Source organism: Gracilinanus agilis, chromosome 2 (assembly GCF_016433145.1).
Source record: "Gracilinanus agilis isolate LMUSP501 chromosome 2, AgileGrace, whole genome shotgun sequence".
Classification (NCBI taxonomy): Eukaryota; Metazoa; Chordata; class Mammalia; order Didelphimorphia; family Didelphidae; genus Gracilinanus; species Gracilinanus agilis.
The window spans coordinates 602,747,635-602,758,145 of NC_058131.1; the positions used below are offsets into that span (position 1 = coordinate 602,747,635).

The 10,511-nt window shown below is 37.2% G+C and overlaps 1 protein-coding gene across 1 annotated transcript; it reads left to right on the forward strand.

Annotated features, from left to right (window-relative positions):
- The first annotated feature begins 1,068 nt into the window (after positions 1–1,068).
- ANKRD34C (ankyrin repeat domain 34C) lies at positions 1,069–2,673 on the forward strand. Its single transcript, XM_044662504.1, has one exon. The coding sequence runs from the start codon at positions 1,069–1,071 to the stop codon at positions 2,671–2,673; it is 1,605 nt and encodes a 534-aa protein (XP_044518439.1).
- Positions 2,674–10,511: the final 7,838 nt, after the last annotated feature.

Sequence of the window (10,511 nt, forward strand, 5' to 3'; positions counted from 1 at the left end):
TGGTCATTGTTGTCAGAGGATATTCATAAAAAACAAAGCCCCAAAATAAAACCTTAAATGTGGGAAAAATAAATAAATGAAAATGAAATGTGAAGAATAAAAATTAAAATAAATAAATAAACCTTAAATGGGAAAAACCCTAATGTGAAAGATAGTATGCTTTGATCTGCATTCCAACTCCAACTATTCTTTCTCTGGAGGTGAGGTGGATAGCATTCTTTATCATGAGTCCTTCAGAATTGTCCCAGAGCATTGTATTGCTAAGAGTATATAAGTCTTTCACAGTTGATCATCATACAATATTGCTGTTATTGTGTAAAGTGTTCTGATTCTGCATGTCTCACTCTGCATCAGTTCATGTAGGTCTTTCCAACTTTTTCTGAAGTCATCTTACTCATTATTCCTTTTAGCACAATAGTATTTCCATCACCAACATATACCACAATTTGTTCAGTCATTTCCCAATTGATGGACACTCCCTCAATTTCCAATTCTTTGCCACCACACAAACAGCTGCTATAAATATACAAATATTTTTTAAAAAGAGGAAGGGGAAAAATTAATTCTTATAAAATTTCCCCAAAGTCTTTTGACTGTATAATTGGTGTTTTTTTCTATTGAGTATTGCATGCTGGGGGAAGGCATGCATTTAAAAATATTTTAAATAAAACTTTAAATTACAAAAAAAATTACCCCAAATAAGACATTAGGTGTAATATTCCACACTCATGGACTATCCAACTCTGCAAGGAGTGGTGGGGGAGGTGTCTTCTATTTCTTTTCTAGAGCCAAGCATTATCCTTGTAAGATTTTTGGCAATATTTATTTTCAACTGTCTTTGTGGTTAGTATTCTTTCCATTTATGTTATTAGTCATTATGTATAGTATTTCCTTATCCCTGCTTGTTTCATACTGTATCAGTTCATGGAAGTCTTTTTATGCTTCTTTGCATTCATTTGCTTGTTATTTCTTTTATTTCAGTAATATTCCATTCCATTTTACATTTTCCTCCCGTTTTTATCTTACCAGGTATGGTTACTACTCTTCTATTAATCTGGATCTGGTAAAATGGATGAAACCACAGAACTGAGGACAGATGGAAATTCACTCTTAAAAGCTGTATGGCTAGGAAGGCTTAGGCTGACAAGACTCCTACTGGAAGGGGGAGCCTACATCAATGAAAGTAATGACAAAGGGGAGACGGCACTCATGGTGGCATGCATCACTAAGCATGTAGACCAACAGAGCATCAGTAAGTCCAAGATGGTAAAATACCTGTTAGACAATAGAGCAGACCCTAACATTCAGGATAAATCAGGAAAAACTGCTCTGATCCATGCCTGCATTAGGAAAGCTGGAGGGGAGGTAGTCTCCTTGTTACTGGAAAATGGTGCTGATCCTAGTTTAGAAGACCGTTCTGGAGCATCGGCTCTGGTTTATGCCATTAATGCTGATGACAAGGATACTCTGACACATCTCCTAAAGGCCTGCAAAGCAAAGGGAAAGGAGGTGATAATCATCACTACTGATAAATCATCTTCAGGCACCAAAACAACTAAACAGTATCTTAACATCCCACCCTCACCGAAGTTTGAAGATAGGCAATCACCTGCTTTGTGCATGTCCCCATCTGACATTGAATTAAAGGCACCAAATTTGGGATCTCCTTCCAGAGAAAAGGAAGATGATTTCTTTAGCCTTCATTCAGGGCGTTCAAGTGGGTGCCATTCTATAAAGGTCCCCAGTGAGGCTTTGTCACCCACCAGAAAAGTAGGTAACCTCAAAAGAGCCCGCTTGCCCCAGTTGAAGAGGCTACAGTCAGAACCCTGGGGCTTGATTGCACCATCTGTGCTAGCAGCTTCTTCCCATCAGGAAGAGACCAAAAGTGTCTGTGCAGATGATGAAATCATCATGGGCATCAATGACTTGTCCTTCCCCAAAAGGGCGCCCCTCTCCAGGAATAACAGCATTGAAGGCAAAGACTCCACTCTCTTCCCCACTGTCACTGATCAAGTTTTGAAGATCCCATCCACTTCTGCACCAGCATCGTGGAAAGCAGCCTATGAGAAAAATCAGCCCATTCATCAGCGTCTAGCCAGAAGAAGTACTCTTCCTGCTGAGCAAGATAATTCAAGCATCACCACCTCCGGATCAGCCACCATCAAGGATTCAACTTCTCTCAGAAGGTTAGAAAATGGTCACTATGATTCAGATATACAGCTCGGTGGTGACTCACCAAATTCCATGTCCCTTGATAATAGCAAAGTACCAATGGATAGGAAAAAACTCAACAGCTCTCACTTGGCTTTATTTAATGGCTCTCGGGAATCTCTTGATGGGGTGCCTAGCACTTCCCCAGGCTCGGTTCGTCGCAGGCCCCCCAATTTGTTGGAAAGACGGGGTTCTGGAACTCTTTTACTTGATCATATTTCTCATACCAGGCCTGGATTTTTGCCACCTTTAAATGTGAATCCTAATCCACCCATTCCTGATATCAGGTCCAGCAGTAAACCTTCTTCCCCACTTGCTAGTGGCTTAAAACCTATGGTCCCTGTTGCTCCAAATTCACCAAAGAGAGTTGATTTAAGAAATAAAAAGAAGCTGATCAGAAGATATTCTATGCAGGTTGAACAGATGAAGCAACTATCAGATTTTGAAGAAATCGTGACCTAGTAGCTATATTTTAGATTTTTTTTCAAAAAAAAAAACAAAAATAAAAAAAAAACAATTTGCAAAAGGAACTATATTTTAGACCAGTAAAATAATGTAGATTGTTGCTGCACAAAAAATATTCCTTAATGTTATTCTATTGCTGCTTCAGAATAGATACATATAATGTGTATATGCATATACACACTTGACTATGTACTTACATCTATACATACACACATGCATAATGTGTATATATATGAGATATATATAATACACATGTATGATGCTACTCCACCATTATTGAAATCATTGGTTTTTTGATGGTCTTCTGTAGCATGCAGTAATTTGGATTTTGAGATGATTTAAAAATGTTTTTGTTATGAATGGAAAAATCTTTGAATTTTGAAAGCAACATTGCAAAAATTGTCATTTGAGCCAGTAACTCCAATCATTTTCTGTTTGTTAAATAGAAAGAAAACAAGACTTTCAAAGACTGAGTGAATTATGCCAAGTTTAAGGAATTTATAAAGTGCCTAACAAGAAACTGAGGCTTTAATTTTTGTCAAAATGTGCAAAAAGTTAACACAAAATCCTTATGTACTATATCCAGGTCTCTGTGTCCATGCTAAAAAATAGTTGAACTTTTCTCAAAAAGATTCCAGTGCTGTAATGCTGCATGTCATTATTTTGAAAGTAGAGCTTATACTAGGTAGAACTAACTTATCAAATGGCTCATAATTACACTGATTCAACAACATGGCAGGTCATATGATGCCCCCAGATCCCCAAAGCCTGATATATCAGTTGGCATACGAAGCTACTATTAGTTCTGACCCTTCTCCCTACCCAATAACAGCATTATAAAAAAGTCCCTCTATTTTAGTATGATTCATAATTTTGCAGAATCTGGAGTGAAGTTCCTGCAAAACTGACAGCAAGGATTTCTAAATCAGAAAATATCTTGGTATGAGAAAATTTAGGGAATTACATATCTAAACCCAGAATGAGGCTTCTTAAAGCTATGTCCTCAGCTACATGTGTTCAATATTCTGCATGATATTAAGAGAAGATTTTGAAGAATTCTGTATAGCACAAAACCAAATATAGAACTGATTATTATTTGATGAATTAAGCCTATGTACTCATCTAATCTAGGCTCTAGGTTCCCCTCCATATCCAGGGCATCTCAAGCAATGCCAATTTATCTGTTTGAATGAGTAATCAGAATAGGAAACTCAGTCTGGAGCTCAAAGTCTTGAGTTAGAATTCCAGTTTACTGTATATAGTCTTGAGCAAGAGAGTATTTCTCTAGGCTGAGTTTTCTCATCTATAAAAAAAAAGCAGGTGGGAACAGATGACTTCTGGGTACTTTTGAGATAAATTTTTGTTTCTATGAAAAGTACATCTGGATAGCTTTCTCCCTGTCCCTTCCCCTAAAACAGAATGAAAGTCACAAGAGAAATGGCACTTTGCTTTTTTTTTTTCTTTCTTTCTTCTTCAGTATCCCAGGTGATGCACTAACTGGATTTCAGATGAAAAAATATTTGGTTGTCTTTCCCTTTCACACCTTCCCACTTGGTGCTTGGACACAATTCTTTCCCAGTTAAAAAAATATATCATGTTTAAGGAATGAGTTTAGTTAACCACTCAAATCACTTGGTTCATTACTGGTGTTTACTACACACCTGAAACAATAGAAGCCTCTTCTTTTGAAGCAACAAATATTACTGTGCAGTGGGATCTTCGGCAAAGGAACATTATCAGTTGAAGGTGAAATTCTAAAAAAGAATGAGTGCAGATAACTGTTGGACCCAGTTCCTCCTCTAACAATACATGTTTCACAGCACTTTATTCATCATTGTTGTTAATGTCAGTTAAGTACTCAAGTAATACTGTCTAGCTGTAAAAATAACCAGACCCAAGCAAAAAATAAATAAATAAAATTTGAATAGTGAGGCAGCCTGTGGTGTCAGGGAGAGAGTGCTAGTCTAGGAGTCTTTCTACCACTTACTAGACTGTGCAACCATGGGCAAGTCATTTGGCTTCTTTGTGCCTCAGTTTCCTCATCTGTAAGATGAGGATAATAACAATTCACTACCTACTTCAGATGATTGTTATGGAGACAGCACTTTGTGAACCATAAAGTTCAATATCAATGTGAGTTATTAACAAGAATAGCTATTTTAGGGCATACTCAGAAGATTAATGTAGTCTAAATGTTCATCTGGCTACTTTATATTACTTAATACAGGTGAAATGTTAGAGTCAACTGTATATTAAGAATAGATTATTGATTTCACAGATAAATAGTAGGAAATGTTCTCTAGTCATTCCTTTGCTTATATCAGCTGCCAAATATTCCTCTGGCCTATATTTATAAAGCAGCCTTCATGATAGCACAATCACACTCCATCGCTACATGAAAATGCATTAGCTGACCTAGACTGTTCCAAACCACCATCACCAACAAAATACCCCGGCATAGTTAATGCATAAACCAGCAGTTTTTGTCTGTGTCAAACATGGTACAAGAACATTCTCTTAAAGTATATTCTAGATTAAAATATGCTTTTTAGATCAAAGGTGAATGTCTATTTTTAGAGCCTTAAAATTGCTATTTGCATTTCCTACATACTGTAGTGTCAATATGGAATAAATATGCTTGAGGTTATAGTGAACTCCAGACCTATTCATGTATCTCTCAATCTAGTCTCAAGATGGTGAATAGAAAGCTTAGAGTTCTTAGCTTACATTAATTTTCTAGACATTTTGAAATTTCATTTTTTTTAAACAGACCATCAACTTATTTAGGAATCCAGTCGAGTAAATGGTGCCCTTGCAAATCCAGGTTGTGTTCTGAGCTTCCTACATTCTGTATGTTGGGACTTAATATGTGCTAAGTGCTGCTTGAGCTTATTATTCACTACTGTATGCCACTATATTATTTATTTGGGTTTTATAATGTGTACAAAAATGATGTTTAAGTAATCCATGGAACTGGTTAGACATTTCTAGAATATTAATAAAGGGTTTAGTGCCATTCTTCTATATTAAACTTTCTTTTCCTATTTTTCTAATGAAAATCAAATTGCAAAATCATACCATCTTTCCTGTAAGGTAAGACTGACATGCCTAACTAAAACCAACTAATTTAAAAACCAATATCTTGTATTTTGCTTAATCTCACCATTAGCCCTTATAGTTTCATGTATAGAGGTAATGTGCAGCAAATGTTATTCTTGGAGTTTTAAGTAAGAGTACACAGATGGGGAAAGCTGAGTGGCTCAGTGGATTGAGAATCAGACTCAGTGGATTGAGAACCAGATTCAGCAGATTGAGAGCCAGGCTCAGGAACAGGAGGTCCTGGGTTCAAATATGACCTCAGATGTTTCCTATTTGTGTGATGCTTGGTAAGTCACTTGACCCCCATTGCCTAGCCCTTATCACTCTTCTGGCATGGAACCAATACACAGTACTGATTCTAAGATGGAAGGTACGGGGTTAAAAAAGCAAAAGAGCACAGATAGAGAAGTGTAATGCCAAGTCACAAAAACAGTCACTTAAGCATATAAGTGGGCAGTTTTGTTTAGAATTATGAGTTTTATTGACCATGGCTATATGAAGGAACCAAAGAAGACATAAGAAATACTCAGGATGAGAAGGCATGGAGAAATTGTGGTGTACTGGGGGCAGGAATATCTGACTTGATAAAATAGTTAATTCTATGTGACCTTGGGCAAGTCACTTGTGAATCAGTCAGTAAACATTGATTAAGTGCCTACTATTTTCCAGGCACTATGCTAAATACTGGGGATATGAAAAAAAGGCAAACGACAGTCCTTGTTCTCAAGGAGCTCACAATCTAATCAGTTAACCTCTAATGAGCTTCAGTTTCCTCTTCTATAAAATGAGAGGGTTGGACCAGGTGGCCTCTGAGTTCCCTTCCAATTTTAGATCAATGATTTGAAGAGCCATCAAGTATTAATTTTATCTTTGAAAAGATGTTAAACTTTCCTATGATTGATCAAGCACATCATTTTCATTTGATTAGCATTCCCCAATGTTTTCTCAGCATGTAGTCTGCCCTTAAACAACTTTGAATAATTCAGAAAAAAAATACTCGGTGAAACCACTTTGGGGGGACATAACATGATATATGAAGAACCAAAATAATGATTGACTAAAAATTTCATGTGATGTATAAAAGCCCTCTTGTTTAAAAACTAACTGTTTAGTTGCCCTTTTGGTCTATGAGAAATTTTTATGTTTCACAGAACTGACTGAATATATTGGCATTGTGTAAATATGCTCTTTATTTTCTCATGGCAAAGATGGATAAAGGTGAAGACAGTTGGCAAAGAAAATAGTGCAGTCCAAAGTCCCTGAGGACAATGAATACTTTTCAACCATATTTATGGCCCACTCTAGGGCATTATTACTATTCATTGCCCCAAACTGACTTTTTTTGGCCTGGATTCTCTCATCATGAAGCACAAAAAAACCTAAGTTTGGTTAGTACTTAAATGTCAGCAAGTGATGGGAGCCTTGTAGAAAGATTCAAAGCATTTAGGCACAAAACTATTGGCAATATTCCATTGCCTTCTTCCACTCCTTCAAATCACAAATTCCTTGAGGGCATAGACCATGTTTTATTATTTTTTGCACTTGATAGTTGGAATCATTTGGGTTTAAGTAAGAGCTCAGAGGAGCTTATTTTGCATGATTCATATTTTCACTTTTATTTTAAATTAATAACTACAAATAGCAAAAGTTTTTAGATTTCACCAAAATTTCTTTAGGTTTTCTGAGTTTGTAGACATGCTCTAAATTTGTATGGAAACCTTAAAGAATAACAGCCTCGTATGGAATTGGTTTTCCACTGGCTACTTTAAGAGGAAGTATAATACTGAAAAAGCATTTAGCATTTCCCCATGGAGAGATGTAGAATATAAAAGGCTTATTTCAGGGAATGAAAGAGAACAAGTATTTCACATATTCTCCAATATCTATTCATATCAACATGGGGTACATTAGTTTGCCAAATACCACTTGGATATCATCTGAGAGAGTGATCTGGTAGTCCTCTTTCCAAGCAAGTGACTATTGAGTTCTTTGAGAATCATAGAACTGGCACCCCATGGAACTAATTGGACTTTTCAGACACTCAGGGAAGAGCTATGCCCAGAGGGCTAACTCAAGGAGTAAACCTTACAGCAGAGGAAACATTTTTGAATCTTCGTATCTTGAGATGAGAGGACAAGTTGAAAAAGCAGGGAGATGAGCTAAGCAAGGAATAAAGTAAGACAGAAACAAACAAACAAAAAAACTTTCCTGGAGAAATAGGTGCCTTTATGGCACTCTCTTGCACAGGGTTGTTAGCCTTGAATTCACTAATGTAGGCAAATTTGTAGAAGGGAATTTCTCAATCCTATTAATGCCATATTCAGATCAGCACACTGGTTCTTCAGGTTGTCCATTTGCACAGTTTCATCCTTCCCCTCTCACCTGCCCCTCCCCCCAGGCCATTCTCAGCCTGGGTCCCATTGTCCAAAGACAATAGCTTTTACTCTTAAAATGAAGTCACTGAAAGTCAAACAAATTGAAAATACTTTTATTGTGTAAGTTGGATTGTACTGTGGGGTGTCATATCATCACAAACAATTATAATTTTGTACATATTATATAATCAAAATGGAACTTCCCTATCCTAGAATGATTTGTGGAAATTATTTTGACACAGCTTAGTATCATGGAGGTAGAAAGTCATGAAATAATTCCTGGTCTAAGCAGCAGAATTTATTTCTTGGAATTCAATTTCCTCACCTATAAAACTTTGGACTTTAATACTTGGGAAAGACTTCAAAGACCACAGAATTCAAGTTCGTCATTTAGCAAAAGAAAAATTGATGGGGATTCTGGGAAGATGGCAGCTTAGATGGAGAAAATCTTACAACCTCCTCACCCTTCCACACTGAGATAGAAAACAATGCCCTTTGAGAAGAAAGAGGACCAAATCTAACAACAGGACAGAGCAGGGGATCCTACCACTGGATAGCTAAAGATGTACTCCAAGAAAAAGGCCTGAATTCTTGAACTGTTGGGTCTGAGGGTATAGAAGGGGAATCCCAGGACCCCTCCCCCATGTGCTGTGCAGAGTCTCCAGCTGCACCTGAAATCTCCCTGCTGGTGGGCACACTGACCTGGAGAGAGGGCCTTGCTGGCACAGGACTTGGGGAGTTGAACACAGGCACCAGGGAGGTGACTGGAGGAGAAAGCTAGAGAAACACAGCAAAAACACATGGAAGATGGCAGCTTAGAGGGAGCAAAACTTAAGACCTACATGATTTACCACACTGAGATGAGAACGAAGTGCTTGGAAAGGAAAGAAAACCAGGTCTAACAGCTGGACATAGCAAGAGGAGCCTACTGCTGGACAGCTCAGCAAAAACACTCCATCTTGTCCCCCCCTCCCTCCATTTCTTTTTTTTATTTCTCTCAAGGTTTTAGCATCAGGGCACATTAAGCACTATAGACTAACCCAGTCCAGGCTTAATTCCATCAGCTAGACAGAGAAGAAGTCTTCAGAGGGCAGGGAAACTCCAACACCCCTCCACCACAGACTGCAGAGAAAGTAACTACAAATCTCCATTGCCAGCTGAGGGAAGATCTTTCATCAAAGTTCATTAAATCCATCTGCTTAAACTAGCAGAACAGAGAAGGAAAAAATATGAGTAAACAACAGAAAAAGAGAAAAGAAATTACAATTGACAGCTTCTTTCCAGGAAGCACAAAAACAGCAAATGAAATAGAAATTCAGGAAGTTCCAGCTAATTGGACACAGGCTTTGGAAGATCTCAAAATTCAATTAATGTAAGAACTTCAAGAACTCAAAAAACAATCAAGAGAGGCTAAGGACAATTTGAAAAAGGAAACACATGAACTAAAACAAGAAAATAAAGTCTTAAAAGCCAAAACTGGCCAGCTTGAAAATGAGGCAAAGAACGCAAAAGATGATCTACAAAGAAAATCAGACCAGAAGGAGAAGGATGACCAAAAAGCCAGGGATGAAATTTAGTCTTTAAAAAATAGAACTCAACAACTGGAAGCAAATGACTTCACAAGGCAGCAAGAATACATAAAACAAAATTTAAAAAAAAATGAAAAATTTGAGGAGAATATGAAACACCTCATTGATACAGTGATCTGGAGAACAGATCTCAAAGAGACAAAGAATTATTGGTCTACCAGAGCATCATGACAAAAGAAAAAGTTTGGACATAATCCTACAGGAAAGTATCCAAGAAAACTGCCCTGACATTCTCAAACAAGAGGGAAAAGAGGAGTTTAAAAGAATCCACAGATCACCTCCTACACTTAATCCACAACTGATAATTTCCAGGAATATTATAGCCAAATTCAAAAACTACCAGACCAAGAAAAACTGCTAAGAAGAAGTCATTCAGATACCAGGGAACCACAGTTAGAATAACACAGGATCTGGCTGCATCTACATTGAAGGACTGGAAGGCATTGAATATAATACTCCAGAAAGCAAGCAAACTGGGTCTACAACCAAGAATCAACAATCCAGCAAAACTGAATATATTTTTGCAGGGGAAAGTATGGTCATTCAATAAAATTGAAGACTTCCAAGCATTCATAAAGAAAAAAACTGGACTTAAATAGAGAGTTTGCTGCCCAAACACAAAACTCAAGAGAATTACCTTAAGGTAATTAAGAGAACAGGTGAGGGGGAACTTTTCTTTAAGGGACACAATAAGTTCAATCAATTATTATCCCTAGAAGAAAAGAAGATATTGGCAAATATTAAAAATTGTTATTATCAACAGGGTAACTAG

What these genes read in the sequence shown, in the direction of transcription:
- ANKRD34C (XM_044662504.1), top strand. Translation starts at nt 1,069, where the DNA reads ATGGATGAAACCACAGAACTGAGGACAGATGGAAATTCACTCTTAAAA.